Raw genomic sequence first — 17,358 nt, 5'->3', positions numbered from 1 at the left:
ATTGACTTCTGTCGAGCGTTCGAGAGGATATTTCGGTTCCGAGGGCACGATCGAAGCACCGATAAATAATCGAAGGAATGGAATAACGTGCGCCCAAAGCATGGTGGTATCGTTGAACCGCTCGCGCGAGTTGCAGCGTTCGACGCCGTCGTCTGACATTTTCGAATAATACATATTTGGCAGCGCGTGCACGAATAAACCACACGGGGGATGATACTACTACCGATGATCGATTTCCCGTGCGAGGGAACCTCGGTCAACGGGAAAATCCGTCGTTCGACTAGCCTATGCACACGGCTCATCGTCCCGTTTTATGTTGCAGTGGTCTATTGCGACTATACCGCCTCCGGCAGGTCACTGCAGTTTCTCGAGGAGTACATCGCGAAGGAGGTGCTGCCATGTCTGGGCGACACTCGGACGTCCACGTCTATCTGCAGCCTGCAGTCCTCCCTGTTTAGGTAAGTCCATCTCCGAAACACCGTTGCGTGAAAAATGAACCCCCATCGATCTACAAAGGGCGTCGTCTCTCGATAACTAAATAAAATTACCATGCGAGGTGGTCCAAGGATACCTCATTCGCTTGGGCTACCCCTGGCCATTTTCTCGTAAGTAAATGCAGCGACACGGCCCGCGAGTAGCCTCTTAAGAACGATGCCCCACTATAGCGGCTTACTGCTTACACGTAATTCGCGTTGACCTTTGCCGTACACATAAACAGCCTCGCGCAAAATTCAGCCGTGCCTAAGAGGTGAACGCTGTATACATTCTTCTCGCGTATGAACCGATTCCCCTGTTTCCCCTCTCGGAATTGCTGGGCCATCGAGCGACCGAGGTCCCAAACAAAACACGAGTCGTTAGCCAGTCGGTTCCCAGAACCAATTCCAGTTACGGCTTGCCCTATATTAATCGTCCAATCGAAAGTGCGAGTACCGTCGCACTTTTTCAGTTTAGAACTTTGCTACAGAAAATGTTCAAAGGATAAACGAAGGACGAATACGCTAATTCTATACAATTTCTGAGCTGTGTAACACAATAACATAGAATTTTTATCGCCAAGTTTCAATTTACTAGCAGGATTATCTATCGTCACCTTCTCCTCTGATTACCAAGTAACCCCGCTTAATGAGACACCTACGTTGACTGTAATTACCGGAAGAATGCAAACTGGAGCGTGGGAAATAGTAAACAAAAGGGAGAGTGAACTCCGATGAAGAGGGCGAGCCAGCCATCTGTGTTATTCTCTCGCTAATTTTTACTTAACGAAAACCAACGAACTGTACCTAAACGTGTTAGCGTTGATCGAATATACGGAAGGTCGGAAAATATCAAACGATAGCAGGGACATTTTAAATTCCTAATTATCGATTTCCCATGCCCCGGTGACGTTGGTGTGCGTGCACGATTCCGGTTGACGTACATTACCCGCGACGAACGCGATTCGTTTTCTGCGCCACTCGAGCGTTGCCTTTCTATTTCTCCCGGAGTAGGAATTATATTTCCAGTTACGCGTTACGTCGCTGGTTTCCTGTAGTAGCGTAACGCGGACGGTTCGCAGCCCACCAGCTGGGACAATCTATGAGTGAGAATTCTCGTTTTTCTCGAAATCTTATGCAGTCGAACGCAAGGGTGGTTCCGGTCGGCGTCCCGCTCCCTGACGCTGACGTCCCAGATCAATATCCACCGGCTCGAGCCTCGAGCTCTTATCGACTGGACGGCCGATCGAGAAAGACGGCGGGAATCAGGCGTGTCGAGTTTCCGAACGTTTCTTCTTTTCTTTTAGGATACACCTTGAGAACAGGTCGCGTTCGCGAAACGTTTATTCGAAGAGATTCGCATCCTTCTCGAATAAAGCGGAAAAAAAAGAACGTCCGCATCTTTAATGGTTTCGGAGTTAAAACGGTGGTATGGTCCGGGCGGGAGTGCAGGCACCGACCTTGCTCAACTCCGACGATTGGACGGCAGGCCATGTTTTCGATGCAGTCGTTGACGCTTTTGGAATGATCGCTCTTCTTGGTCGCGCGTGGTACCGTGTCGTTGTCGCGACTTGGATCGCCCGGGGATAAATTGACCTCGACGCGACGGAGCGACCTCAAAGCCACCGAGAAACGCGCGGGAATCTCTCCTACGCCCTCGGTAGATCTGCCAGCCGCGTTTTTACGATCGTTAATGTCGACGGAAGGACAAGTCGATATATCCTGACGGCATATGTTGCAGACACGAAGCCAGAGACATCGTCAGACACGCGGTGGGGGCTGGCGAACAGGATGCGGTGCTGTTCACGGGTCAAGGCACGGCTGCTGCCCTTCGCACGCTGTTGCGACACCTCGATCTCACCAAATCCACCGTCGTCTTTGTGGGACCGTTCGAGCATTACACGAATCTGCGACCTTGGCGGGAGCACGATGTCAGGGTAAGATATATATATATATTTACGAACCCGTTCAAAGCTACACGGAAGAATTGTTCAGCGGTGAGTCAAAAGTATTCTCGTCGCTGAAAGCGTCGGTGTAGCATTTCGCGGACTGGATCGATCCTCGACCGTTTTATAGAGAACATTTCCTTTTCACCGAGATGTTTGAACGATCGTTACAGATAGTACGAGTGTCCGAAACCCGGGAGGGTTTCTTGGATCTGAACGATCTCGAGCGGTGTTTAATGAAAGTGCGAGCGGAGGGTGTTACGCAAATGATCGGATGCTTCAGCGCTGCCAGTTGCATCACCGGGGTTTTGGCAGATGACGTCGCCACAACTCTCCTACTGCATCAATATGGAGCACTCAGCGTTTGGGATTACACAACCGCAGGTAACGATAAGCGAATGAAAGCCGATACCGATCTGAACAATACGAGACTATTCCTCTTTACGACAAAAATACACACGTAAATGGCTTGGTATTTAACGGACTGGAATAAACAAAGATATATTATCGTTCTAATCCGTATAATACGGAAACGTAGAACGTTTTATCGAGTGGTAGCACTCGTTCGTATTCTAAATTTATCTTTATCTTTCAGCTCCATACGTTCCGATCGATATGAATCCCCACTTGCCCGGTGTCGGAGAGACAGCTGTTCACAAAGACGCGATTATTTTCGCCGGGCACAAGTTCATCGGGGGAGTTCAATCGCCCGGCGTACTCGTGACCAAACGGTTTCTCTTGAAAGATAAATTTGGCATGGAAGACATGAGGGACTCCCATTACTATCACTGGGACTTGGAGCTTCGCGAGGAAAGCGGCACGGCCGGTGTCGTTGAGACCATCAGATGCGGACTCGCGGTTCAGCTGAAGGAGAACGTTACACCGCGAGCTATCGTCGCTCGTCAAGATAAGATATCCAGGTACGATTTTACGTAGGCGATCCAAAAATAATGCTCTATAATTAATTTCGTAGAGATTCTCGATCAAAATTCCGGAGATCGACGGATCGTAACGCTTTGTCTGAAACGTGCTCGCTTCCTGTTTCGTTTAGGCAAGTGTTGGCTCACGTGCGCACGATTCCGGAACTGATTCTGCTCGGTAGCGGCTCGCAGAATGTTAAGAGGCTTCCCATATTTTCGTTCATGGTGCGTCACCCGCGGGGCACGTTTCTTCATCACAACTTCGTGTGCGCCGTTTTAAACGACGTCTTCGGGATCCAGGCGCGCAGCGGGTGTGCTTGCGCGGGTCGTTACGCTCACGACCTGATGGGAATCGACCAAGAACTCGCCAAGCAGTACGAGACGATTGTGGCGGCAGGGTACGAAATTGAGAAAAATTTGTTAGCTGTACGGTTGCATGGGACGGTTGCCGTTGACTCGTATTCCTAACGAAACTATGGTTCGTTTCAGCGCGCAGAACAGCCTGAACGGAGAGACGAGCACCGAAGGACTGAGGCCAGGATTCGCGAAACTCTCGTTCCCGTACTTCATGTCGGAAGCGGAGGTCGCCTTTACATTGGAGGCTTTGAAGATGGTGGCCACGGAAGGCTGGAAATTGCTGCCTCAGTACGTGATGAATCCGGACACGGGAGAGTGGAGACATCACACAAACAGCGTGTTCAAAGAGCGAAAGTGGCTCGGGTCGATCCGATATACCGATGGGAAAATGAACGCTTCCGAGAGACGAGTATCCGGAACGGGCATCGTTCCGCAGAACTACGGCGATTGTTTGCAGACCGCGCGGAATATCTTTAACCGCGCCAGGAAGATGGCGCAGAGGTATCCCCTCCGTATAGACCGTAGCTACATCTTCACGTCGGAATGGATGGAAGCTCTCCGGTGGTTCATGATGCCCTGCGAGGCACAGTATCTACTCCTGGGCAACTCGCAGAACGTGAAGCAAGACGTGCCTTTCAGTCCGACGCTGTCGTGGAACAAGCAGGGCCATCAGACGCCGACTACCACCCACGACAGCCTGGTGAACTGCTTAGCCTTGGCCAACAGTATCCGGCGGCTGAACAGCGACATTCCTCACACGGGAAACGCTCCGATCTCGGTTACGTCGCCCAGACATCGTAGCCTTCCCGCGTTGAGCACCGCCAGGAGGACACTGCTGAGCACGGTGGATTCCCAGGCGTCGTTCTCGAGCTCCGGTAGCGGAAACGAAGAGGAACGATCGGCGAACACCGAGTCTATCGGAGGCGAGAGGTCACCGGCTACTTGCCCGAGTTCACCGATGCCCGTGAGATTCGCCGTTGGCGAGGCGGTGACGCCTTCGACTCTCGGCACGATATCTCGCACGGACAACAGACCGATCAAAGAGCAAAGAGATCTCGTGGACGCTACCAACGCTGGCCGTGCCAGATGTAACTCCCTCGGTAGTGCCGGCGGCGGAGAGAACGCTTCGGGTAATCGCAAGGTGGTGTCTTCGTCGTCCTCGCCCGTACCGCCGTTGCCTTTGAGTCCGCAGACTTTGACCAGCTTGGGCTTGAGCGGAAGCAGCGGCAACACGACGAAACACAGACGGCACCACTGTAGCTGCAGCAGTCAAACCGAATTGAACTCTTTGGAGCTGGACAACGGAAGCCCGAATCACTCGATCCTATCCTTGAACTACCACATCGCGGCCTCGCCTCCGTCTTCGTACTCGTCCGTCGGCGATTACACGGAGAAGTTGGTGGGCGGGGGAAGAGCGTCGCCGATTTTCACCAACTGCGGGCAAAGATCGGAGGACGATCTGAGCGCGTATGTCAAAGAGGTGACGAAGGAACTGGCGACGGAGATCAAGTCGGAGATTCGCGAGGTGATCTCGAAGGTCGATGACGCCCTGTCCGAGTCAAACACGTCGGAGAACACCCCGCAGCATCACTCGCGGAACATCGGTACCATCGGGCAACTGTCGGTGGAAGACAAGCAGGTCAGACACGATTCGTTTACGGCGAGTGACATCGCGGAGTACTTGATGGAGTTCTCCAAGGAGATGGCCAGCGAGGTCAAGTCCGAAATCAGATGTATGGTGAACGCGGTGGACGGACTTCACAGACACTCCCCGGACGCGTCCGCCTCGGATGTCTCCTCGAACGGTTGCGGTTCTCCAGACAGAGGGAGGATCGTTCAACCATCTGCGTCGCCCAGGCTTTCGAGCACAAGGCGAAGCGGACCGATAGAGATCACGGGGAAGGTCGGCGAGCTGACGCAACAGGAGAGCAAGATGTCCAGCGAGTGTTCCTCCGACGAGACTGTGATATACGTGATGAAACCGCCCGAGAACGAGCAGATGGTTAGCGATCATTGTCAGTCGAAAACCGACGACGAGGTTGTGGTGCACGACCTCGACGACGACCTCAACGATGACGACACTCGCGAACGCGGCGGCCTGGACATCGGCGACGCGCGAAAGATTCTACCCAAGATCTATTCTGCGGTGAACTCGGTCAGTTCTCAAGACAGCGGCATCAACTTATCGTTCCACGAGAGCGACAAATCCCTAGACTCCGTGGACCTGAAGCGTAGCAGTAGCGCTGAGTCGAATTCTACGAACAGCTACGGTCGTAAGCCGAGAGCCTCGTCCATGAGCGCTCTGTCCAACAAATCCACTTGCAAGCAACAGGTACGCCAGAACGACGACTTCTCGGAGGACGAAGAATGCTCGAGCGATCTGAAGGAGGAGGAGGACCAAGCGGCGGTGTTCGAATCGAAGGATGGCAAGGCAGAAGAAGCGTCTAGCGCGCAGTGGCACTGTCCGTCGAAGAACGTTTGGAAACCAGCGGTGGAAGCTCTGCAGGAATTCGACATGATCCGGGACAACGACAGAGTGCTAGTTTGCTTGTCGACCAACGGTAAGGACTCTTTGTCCCTGTTGCACACGTTGCACCAGTACAGATTCTACGTGAGATCGAAAGGCGTGGACTTCGAGATCGGCGCTGCCTCGGTGAACGCAAATGGATCGGATCCCATAGAGATGATGAGTTACTTGAAGGCACTCGACGTTCCTTATTTCTACGAGGAGCTGCAAGCCGCTGAGACGCAACACGTCGGCGGCGAGAATCGCTCGGAAGATCCCCTGGACGGCAGCGGTGCGTGCAGCTTTTGCAATCGCACGATCAGAGCAAAATTATACTCGGTCGCCAAGCGGCACAATTACAACGTGTTGGCTATCGGCCAGCACCTCGACGACCTCACCGAGGGTTTCCTCGACTCAGTTTTTCACGCCGGCAAACTGAGAACCATGAAAGCCCATTACTACGTCCGTCGTCACGAGCTCAGGGTCGTCAGACCGTTCGTCTACGTTCGAGAGAAGTCGCTGAGGCAATTTGCCGAGAGCAAGAAGCTGTTGGCTTTGCGGGAAACAAGCCCGTGCGACCTTCCCGAGGTAAGTTTGTTATTTATATCTATAACGGTTACAGTAGCGCGCGCGTCTTTAATTAGACGCGATCGATAGTTGGCGCATTACTCTCGATCCCATCGCACTTGACCCGTACGGCCTGCGTGCGGAAAAATGCATAAAGTAGAAAATACTACTTAACATTTCGTTGCAGAGACGGAATCAGAGCAAAGAGCTGATCGTCCAGCAGGACCGCGGTCATCCTCGTCTCTCTTGGTCCTTGAGATCGGCTCTGCGACCATTGATAGACGCCCACGGACGACGAATCGACGCGGACGTTGTCTGCGGGAACAGCGGCGGCGTTGGGAACGGTTCCAGTAGTTCCAGCGCGAGCAGCAGCAGCTCTAATAGCGGGGGCAACAATCAACAAAAGAGACAACGAAAGCTGAAGATCAACTCCCTGGTGACTGGCTCTGCGGTCCAGTTGCAAAAGCAGGAACAAGATGGCGACGAGGAGACAGACGAGGAACCGGTCCTTTGAGGGAGACCCGTCGCGAGATGTGATTTCAATCGTTCTTCGATCTCATCCGCGCACCACCGCCAAAAATTACCTTTGCCTGCCTTCTCCGTGGTCAGGAGAAGACGATTACGATTCGCGGCCGGCGTCGCCACCGCGAACGTTCAGGACCCGGTGGAGAAATGCTAAGAGATGGTAGCTGAATTGCGCGTGGATTCCATGCATCGACCCCTTTACCGAACCGCTGATTTCGTCAGTGGCGTTGGTTTGACAGTTTTAGACGGTCGATGCCTGCCAACGAGCGCAAGAATTCACCGGACGTTTCAAGATTGTGAACCGCGACACTCGCGACAGTTCCTGGATATTTTGGATTTCGTGCCGGTCAAGACGTTTCGCGAGAGGACGTTGATGAAGTTAGGGAGACTTGTTGGAACAACGGATGCAACGACGGAACGATGTTTTTGTCTTTCGACCAAGTGGTCTATGTTACCGCGTCTTTGCGATCCATCCGTATCCAACGGTAATGCTTCAAACTATTTAAAACGTTGTGCGCGGTTAAATGTTTACTTACCTATGGACACTTAGCGTTAATAACCACAGAATGTTGAGACTTCGGTTGTACTTTTCGAGGTAAGAGTACGCAGACTTGGAAGCGTTGTCCAATCGAATCGAGGACCATCGGTTCGATGTTCGAGAGACCTTTGGATATTGGCGACCGTGCGAAACCAACGACGAGAACCTAAGGACTCGGCAAGCGGAAACATCGACTTGGGAGATCTGCCGCCAATCACCTCGTCGAGGTGAACTCTTCCATCTCTTAGTTAGTCGAGTCGGTTCTTTCGCTTGCCGAAACTTAGGAAGCCGTTCTTGGGTCGTTCTTTGTGTTGTTCGTTGCTCGTCGTACCCAGCGATCGGTATACCGGTAGACTCGATGACACGGCTGAACTGACAAAATAAGCGGATCGAGACGCTTACGTTTCGCTGGTACGCGAGCAGACGCGAGGAACGCAGCGATTTGAGAAGCGCCAAAACCTCGACTGCTCAAAGGACTGCCACGCGGTTCAATGGACACTTAATTTTTTATATAATTGTGATTTGATAAATCGCGAATACGTGTCCCGCTTCGACGATAGTTTAGGGTTACTACGATGTTAAGATACAAAATTTTTGTAAACCGTAAACGTCGCCAGACTATGGTCGAGACGAGTCCCCTTTTCGAACATTTTTTGATTATCGGAAGCGGCTGAAATTTCCTAAGAACGAGGGGAGAGAGGAAGACGCGCGCGAGAGTTCCGTTATCGTTGTCGAATCGTTAAAGCGTACATTTTTTTTGCGGTCAAGAAAAATGTCACACTTGACAGTTTCGAGAACGTTAAACGCGAAGAGGAAAAGCCGTGCGATTACCGACCTCGAAGAGCAAAAAACCAATCGACGGAGGATTTGTTAAAATTGTCTGGTGTTCCGTACGCGCGGTGGATGAAGAAGATATTGAGAGGTGAAGGTTTTGACAAATTCTCAGCCGTACGTACTTCGATTGCACGCGCACAAAAACGCGCGCGCCGGCGTGCGCGCACAACTCGTAAACACGTGTACATAAAATATGCTTCTGACGAGTAAACCGAAGGAACGTGGTATATCATTAAACGAAAGCTTTTTCCTCTTAACTGGTACATACATATACATATACATTATATATACATATATCGCCTTGTTCGATATCATTGGCGGATCATATTTTTTGACTATTGTATAGCCTTTTTTTCGTCGGTGAAAAAGAACGACGGTACTACGCGCGATACTTTCGACTCCGACGCAAGCAAGGAAAACATTTTGAAACGCATCCGCTTGTCATTGGGCCGATGAACTGGGACACGGAACGAAACGTTCCAGTCGCGATTCAATTTTTCGACCACGTGAAAAAAAAAATGCCAGTTAACGGTCAAAGCTGGATAGCATAGGGAAATATAAAATGTAAGACAGTCGGACGCTCGTGACCAAATTCGAGAGAGTCGCGGACGGTCTGCGTAGGCGTGACGGTCCATAACATCGGCTCGATACTTAACGAACGTCTTACGTTTTCATTTTTTGTATGTTTTCGTTAGCTGTACGCTCGCTACTATTAGAATTAACGAAGCAAGGCTCGTACCGTAGGGCGCCATTGTGAAAGACACGCAGCCGTAGATTTTTCGTGCGCCTTTTGCGTCGTACCGTTTTCCTTTTTTAAGAGCCGTTCCGTTATCGTTCGCGGAACGGAACGCATGTCGCATACGAACGAAATACGGTACAACAATTGCAACATAAACGGCAACAATAACGAGAAACGAAAAATGGAAGTCTTGATCTATATGGATTTTCGCGGATAGATATTACCATATTTTCCGAGAGTTACGAGAGGATGTTGTTACTGTAAAGATATGTAAGTTTATTTATCGCTAATAAAAATGAACGTTTAAGAAAAATAACCGACTCTCGTGCGAGTATCCTCTTTGGATCCATGCTCGTTCCTTCTCCTTCTATCGAGAGTCCGCGTAAGATTTGGAAACGTGCGACGATTGGACCGGGAACGGTAAGGAATGACGTACCACGGGAGAAACGTTCGTTTATTAGATTTATTAGACCCTTTAAAATATTTTAAACAGCGTGCGGCTTTTGTTATTTGGCGTAACAGTGAAATATCGTTTAATAAGGTACACAGTACGAAGCTCGAGGTGAGCAAAGCGATCGATATCAATTTAAAATTCCATTGTAGCTTCCCTCGAACGAGGTTTCAAAGCCCCGTTTGTGTTTTCAGGGGCAACGAGGGAGGGACGTTTGCGTCGCATTCCATCGAGAGATTTTCAAATTACAAGCGTGAGTGCGTCGATCGTCGAAAAACTTTGTTACGTCCCTGTATCGCGATGGGGACGCGTTGGTGGTAGCTTTCAGTCCAGCCTCGTCGATCGATCGTCGATGTTGCGATGCGATCGATTTCGGTTCGCTGAGGTGCTCGTGTTGTTCTTACGGTTACTTTAGGTGGAATACAATGCGATCTAGATTAGAGAAGAGTAAAATCGAAAAATCCACATATCTTACGAGAAGAAATCGAGTCGCGTGTACATGTATGTATATCGTCGAACGACGAAGAGTCTCGACGATCGAGAAGCAGTGAATCGAGAAACGAAACTCGTTCGGAGTCGATCGATTAATCGATAAACGTTCCGTTTCGTCGAGACCAACTTCGGTTCTTTTCACTCGCGGACCGCTTCTGCCACCCTCGCTGATTTCTCGCTTCTTATGCGGAAGAACCACGTAAGTCATCGAGCACTGGTTCCATGGAAGATTTACCGGAGATACTTTTCAGCACAGTTAACGTAGGAAGTTAGACGTCCGAGACTTCGCGAGACTTGCTGAGATTTCATGTTACGCGGAACGTTGCTTTCCGTTGTACTTTTGTGGAAAGCACATTTACGAAAAGAGATCGATACGAGTGTTATGCTTTCGATTCATGCTGGTTAAAGAGTCTTAGAGAGTCGAAGGGACGCAATCCTGTCACGAATAAGTTTGTTAGAGGGATATCGTATCGGTTGTAGTTACGCTTCTCCATCGAGCAAGAGACTTGAAACTTTTATCGTATGCCAGTAATCGAGAGAATCGATAGTGTAGTTGAAATGCGATCGAGTAACATAAAATCACACAAGGCGTCGCGTCTTGCCTACGGATCTTACGGTAGGTGCGATTTGGGCTCGTTGAAACGATCCTCTGACATTGACCAAAGGTAGCGTCACGCTTAGGTCAAAGCATCGGATTTAAAGTTGCACCGTGACCTCGTTGCGGTATCAGAGAGTGGCACACTCTGTTGGCTCGAATCACAACCATCTTCCGCGTCGGCGCGAATTCTGAATTTTCTCAATTTGTTCCGTTTTACGCGATCAAGAGATATATCTTGGAAAAATGTAACGATTCGACTAGAAGTCGAGCGAAAGTTTTGTTCGCAACAAATTGCAACCGAGACGGTGAATGTTAGAGGAAAAATAGCGCGACGAACACGATCTTTAATCGCCGGTGGTTCGTCGTTAATTCGTTCTATCTAACACAGAGACGAGAATAGGTAAAATTCTAGTAGCCCGGTGAGAGCACCTCCTCGTCTTCGTCTTCCTCGTCGTCCTCGATCCCTGGCTCACCGAGAGCGTGAACAAATTCTGGAATTATGATATTCTCGGTTACATTTTCTCTTGCGTTAAGTTTTGTCTTGGGATATAGGTCAAGTCGACAGGTGGAAGTAGGTGTGTTGGTTGAAATCGCGTAGGAATTATGTCCGTTTATCGGTCTCGGTGCTTATGCGCGTTTCTTCGCTCGCGCAACACGGGACTCGAAGCAAGAGGCGAAGAGGCGCGAGGCAATCGAAGGGATTTTTAGCCTTTGTTCTCGCCCCCTTCGCCGGACACTCTGCTCGTATCGTTCCAGTTTCACGGCCGAGGTCGCGAAACGATCGGTTCCGCTTCTCGCCCTTGGCCCGCGGTGGCTCCTAACCGTAAAATGCCTTTCCGTTCTCCCTCGTTCCCGTTTCTTTTCATCCCTCGACTCGCCAGATGTCGATCAATCGCGGGTCAAACAGCCGAAAGGTTCACGACCGGAGAATCAGGTACGGAGGAAGTTCTTCCCTTCTTCGGTCGTTCATATTTTTCTTCGATTATTAGAAACTCTCGGGGATGGGAATTGCGGAAGGGAAGTGTAAATGGCGGAACGGGAGCACAGAGCAGAGGCTTACCGTAGAAATCGATTCGTCCGTCCCCGTCCACATCCACTTCCTTGATCATGTCCTCGACTGAAACACAGCGAAACCGGCTTATATCTTGTATTTCATCCCAATTTACGAGGAGACGTACGCCTAGATACGCCGCAAAAATCGATTTATTTTTCTCCAGATATTTTCCCATTGGGTCAAGGATGGCGAACGCACCCAACGCTTTGAAGCGTTTGATGCCCTCTTTCCGCATATTTTCTCCATTACATAACTTTCACGTTTATAAATAAAACACTTTCATACGGCAATTATTTATCAGTAAAACTCTCGTGAAACCTTTAACGCGTTTCCCTCGAAAAACAGCTCTGGTATCCACGAGTGACTCGTCAGCTATTCAACCAATTTGCTTCAAATTTGGAATATTTTAAATAGAGAACATTTCGTGCCCTAAAATTGGGATGTTCATTCGAACGAATAGGAATATTAGAACCAAAAATGTTAGTATTTTCTCAAAAATGAATTCTAAACTGTCGTCAGATTTTAGGGCTTTCCAGGCGTATATAAATCTGTAATTTTTCTAACCAGGAGAAGAGCCCGATTACGCAGTTTTCCGCTTTCGCGCTTCTCTGTTCCCGTTTTTGAAATTTCACGACCGCGCAGCTTTTGCCGGAACGATTACGGAGTGGTTGGACAGACTGACGGAAGGTGGAAATTAATATCACCGCTATTACCGCGGCCCGTTCACCGGCATGGCAAATATTGCATTTGGCTTGATTAAAATCACCCATGGACGATCGTATGCTAATCGACGCGACGGGCGTGCAATTTAATTTTTAACTCGAGTCCCACGTTGTACCACCGACGTTCGCGTTTCCGTTAAATCTGTCCGGCGAGATATCGCGTGCGGTATTAATACGCCGCGTTACACTCTTCTGGGATGAAAAGCGCATCGACAATTTTCCGGCGTGAAACCGATAACGGGTACAACCTGACAAGAGTAAAAAACAATCGGTCCGAGCGCGAACGAACGTTTTTCGGTTTGTTGCGGAGTTACCTCGATGGAGACTTAAACAAGTAGCCATAAAGTGAGATATCGCAGAATCCGAGCGTTAAAGAACAGAAGATAAACGCCATTATTTTCATAGTATTGTATTCAAAAATATAGATTTTTTGAGAATATTGCGAAAGGAAGGAACTGTGATTCTTCACGAGTCCAACTTCGTCGTGGACGTTAATTTAGTATCAATTTCAATCGCGATTTCCAGGGTATTACGAAAGACCGCGCGAACACACGAACGATGGGATTTTCCTTATCGCGTATCTTCAGGCACACGGTTTGTTCTACACTCCTACGGTTAATTTAGAAGTATTTTCTGTCGCGATTGCCACATTGTTAGCAACGAACTCGCGAACCCAGGAACGAATAAGTTATAGTCAGCGCGAACTTCTACAGTAACGACTAAATCCAACCCTTCCTCGTTGCAAATTTAGTACGGATAGTTTCGATCGAAATTATCGAGATGTTACCAAAGCACGTGTTTCCGATGCCACGATTTTCCGCACGAATTCTGCACTAACGAGCTCTCCGTTTCCACGGTTCCTGAATCTAGTGTTAATTCCAATCTCGATTGTCGGAGACTCGCAAAAGAACACGAAATAACTACTCGTGAAACGGGAGATTTCTACAAGATTTCCTCTGTCACTCGAAGGAAGAACGGATCTTCGGGTTTTAAACAATCCACGCGGATAATTACTACCTAATGGCAAGGAAAATTGTGAAATCGATTTTAAAACCCCAGCTTTCGTTCCTTCGATACTATCGAAAAAATACCACTCGACATCATTCGCATCGTATGACAATCAGCAATTCCCGTCAAAAACGTTGCTAACCATTAACGTAATCAATTCGATACCCTCCGGCAATTATTAATACGAAGAGAAATATAATACAATGTGTACAGCACAAATCGATTCTGGTCAATTAGTAGTCTCGTCCCCGTGTATCAACGTATTATTGCGTGGGTCACTGTAAACGGAGTTCAATACAGGGTACTCAATTTACCGTCTCGCAGGAGAGGGTATGTATCGCGTGCTCATACGCAATTGCTATTAACGCAACTCTGGCAAATTTACACGGGCGCTCTCTCCGTGATCGCCGACGATGGAAGTTTCAAGAAGATTTCGTTGTTGTTTTGCATACCTGACGTTATTTTACCAGCTCGTTCGAGCGGGTTAACTTCATTACGCGGCTCATCCGACCGGCTTATCGAAGCGAAAAAAAACTCTCGTTACTTTGCGGAGTCAAGTATAGTTAAGCCGATGCTTCGCGCGAAATTGAAACAGGAAAACGATCCCACCGTGTAAGTGAAATTTATCTCGACGCAAGGCAGTGAAACAGATATACGACCGACGCAAAGGTTAGGAACAAAGTTTTGCGCACGATGGTTCAAAAGAGGAAGGGTTGACGATAACCTTTTGACTACGAAGGGCGTGCATATTCGTCCATAGAAAGTCAACATATATTTGTTTCAGTGTAGGGAACACGATGATACTTGCATATAAAGTAAATCAATGAAAAAATCAATGACTTCAAAAAATTGCAGAAACTGAAGCAACGTAAATAACGCACGAACTTTTGGTTCGCTCTAATATCTTCCGAACTGTCATCTCTAAATATTTTCCTCGCAGTTCACGATTCATATTCACTCTCGTATTTGCTACGCGTTTGTGTACGCGCTATATTTCCATTTTTTTAAATAACAAATCCTACCCGTAATCGAGTAGAATATACAAATAAATGAAACCAAACGTTTGCTCAACGAATCGTTTCAAATAACATCGTATTTCAAAAATATTGTTGTATGTTCTGTTTACGACTAAAAACGAAGAACGTAAAAATACTTGTATTTCAATACGTACTTTCCTCTTCGGAGAGGTCCTCCCCGAGACATTGTAGCACAGCTCTGAGATCGGATGCGGTAATGTAACCGCGATTGTGTTTGTCGAACACCTGAAAGCATACCAAAAACGGAGAAAAGCGGTTTAATTGTATCTTCTACAACCTTAACATCGTACATACGTACATACTTTTTGGACGTCGGTAGGTCGCGATGTTAGGTTCGAATCTCGTGTGATAATTTGATAACAAAGCTCACGAATCCGAGAGTGACTTATCTTTTCGCGCAAAAAATCCGAGCCCTGCCTTAATAGAAAGAGGGTCACGAGCCGCACGAGCACAAATCATCGGCGAAATAGATTCTTTTATTTCGAGGTAAATGGAACGTCCGTGCGGAGAAAATAGCAGAAGACTCTTTCTTTCGAGGTTCGGAAAAGAGCGGGCTCTCTTTGAAGAAGTCGATTATCGCGGCGACGTGGTAACCGAGGCCTGCGAAAAAATGCCACCGCGGGAATAATAACGACGCTCGCGTCTATTATTTATCGCCCCGCGCTGTTTGCCTCGAAACGGTTGGACTTTCGCAGAAAATAGAATTGGAATTGATGCCGCTCTGGGGAACGCTCTCCGCGAGCTTTGACTCATTCGGATGGTCTGGCTTGATGCAACAACGGTTGCTATCCTCCTTCTCGATGCTGCTTGTTGGTTACGTCCAAATTAATGGGATTGTCAGGGCTAGAGAAACCAAGGGACGTTGCAAGGAATCTTGTCCAATATCTGTTCGCAATTGTCCGCTTGTTCATTTGGAACGGACTCCTTGTTGATGCGCGGAACGCTTAGTTTAGGAAGCAAACGGATGTACCGAACCGTTTCTCAGAAAATCACTTGCTCGCGCGTGTTTTATTTCACGCGGTTCATACTTTCAACTTTACGTAGGTCTCATTTCACGTTTCGAAAACTTTTGTTTGAGATCTTCTGATTTTCCGAGGAAGTTTCAAATAAGATACAAAACTACAAAAGAATGCACACACATCCCTCTCACAGAGATGAAAGGCCGCGCGAAGAAGGATGCGAGCAGGAGCAATTGAGCCAACAAATCGCCTGGAATTGTTCGTCGCGTTTTCTATTGTACGCTCTCGGTTGGGCTTTTCGTTTTTGTAAAATGTACCGATTTTTCTTCCGTTCGTTTTCCGCGAGAGAATCCATCGATTCCTCTTGTATTAGTGTAGACACGATAAACCACACGACGAGTATCGTCCGTTATCAGCCACGATAACCGAAAAGACGGCAGCCATGAGAAAGGGGTCGTGTTTTATTTCACGACTTGCATTTCTGTGAGACGAATGAGCAGCGGAATGGAGAAGAAGCACGCTGAGAGCTCGGATCAAAGATTGCGAAAGGCATGGTCGGATTTGCGAATGGCTTATCGGATACCTGATAGTTGTTTAATCTTTCACTGTCCTGTTTCTTCGAGGGTTTAATTCGGATTCTTGAATTGGAAGTAAAAAATTCCACCATAGGTAGGAAAATTACTCCGAACTTCGAGCAGCCACGGACTCTGTCCCATTATCCGTCTTCGCGCGGCCATGGCATCGTTTAAAAAGGGCGTCGCTAATAGACGTGCCGAAGCGTGTAAGCAATTAATCATCCTTAACCTTTACGGAGTAAATTTAATTGACTATTTCTCGAGCCATGCACGTTTCGAACGGTAATTATCGATACGAAGAAATTCATCGGTTGGCGAACTATGTTTGCGCCGTCGCAAAACGCTTGAAGAACCGAGTTCGTTTCGAATATGCGGACAATTGTGTTAATTATGACGCTCGTGTTGTCCACTCGGCGTTCACGCAAGGGGATACGCTCAACGAAACAATGGAATAGTTAGGGAGCTAAATGATTTGGTAATTGCTTTAATGGTTGCCTGATTGCGATTTCCTACACTCAGCTCAGAATACGCTGAGATGGTGGGCGTCTGGGATTGTCGTGTCGAAACGCGTCTAGCGGAATTTTTACTGCGACTTTTCTGGAGTCTCTTTTTCCCATTTCCTTCGCTCCTCCGTCTCTTGCTCCCGGAAACAGAGCTGGGCCACCGATTTCCACCGAGCGAAGAAACAGGAAAACGTAATCATTAAACTATGTATAATAGGAGAATCGTGGAATCCTGGGCTCCGCAAGGGGAATCGATTCGCGATCCGTGATCTGCGACAGCGTCGTGCAGCGACAATATCGTGTAATGGTTCCGTACTTGGATTAACGAAGAAAGTCCACGCACTGTTTCCATTAAAGATAACACGCGCATCTGCGTACCGGAAGGAGCACGCGCCTACCGAGTTGTTCAACTTTTCCTTCTACCGAACTTGTATCTTCGTTTAAAAAATGCTGTTACAGTTCGACCTAGTTTCTAGAATGACCTTTTATAGCATGGTTATTGTAGAAGATAAGAGAACAAAAATAGAACGTCAGCACCATAATACGAGTAAATG

The 17,358-nt window shown here is 48.3% G+C and overlaps 2 protein-coding genes across 2 annotated transcripts in view; one reads left to right on the top strand and one right to left on the bottom strand.

The window, feature by feature from the left end:
* The window catches only part of LOC128873662 (uncharacterized), a 38,929-nt gene extending 31,636 nt beyond the window's left edge, over positions 1-7,293 (top strand). Inside the window, exons 3-9 of the mRNA XM_054117375.1 lie at positions 323-458; positions 2,215-2,410; positions 2,593-2,803; positions 3,015-3,339; positions 3,471-3,737; positions 3,829-6,790; positions 6,957-7,293. Of these exons, the coding sequence (XP_053973350.1) occupies positions 323-458; positions 2,215-2,410; positions 2,593-2,803; positions 3,015-3,339; positions 3,471-3,737; positions 3,829-6,790; positions 6,957-7,283 (4,424 nt within the window). The 3' untranslated portion in view covers positions 7,284-7,293. The remainder of the gene's footprint in view (positions 1-322; positions 459-2,214; positions 2,411-2,592; positions 2,804-3,014; positions 3,340-3,470; positions 3,738-3,828; positions 6,791-6,956) is intronic.
* A 2,569-nt stretch (positions 7,294-9,862) lies between these two features.
* The window catches only part of LOC128873626 (uncharacterized), a 44,042-nt gene continuing 36,546 nt past the window's right edge, over positions 9,863-17,358 (bottom strand). The window contains exons 6-8 of the mRNA XM_054117323.1: positions 14,902-14,992; positions 12,007-12,063; positions 9,863-11,437 (exon numbers count right to left, since the gene is read on the bottom strand). Of these exons, the coding sequence (XP_053973298.1) occupies positions 11,355-11,437; positions 12,007-12,063; positions 14,902-14,992 (231 nt within the window). The 3' untranslated portion in view covers positions 9,863-11,354. The remainder of the gene's footprint in view (positions 11,438-12,006; positions 12,064-14,901; positions 14,993-17,358) is intronic.

Source organism: Hylaeus volcanicus, chromosome 3 (assembly GCF_026283585.1).
Source record: "Hylaeus volcanicus isolate JK05 chromosome 3, UHH_iyHylVolc1.0_haploid, whole genome shotgun sequence".
NCBI classification, from domain to species: Eukaryota; Metazoa; Arthropoda; class Insecta; order Hymenoptera; family Colletidae; genus Hylaeus; species Hylaeus volcanicus.
This window is presented reverse-complemented; position numbering and strand designations above follow the sequence as displayed.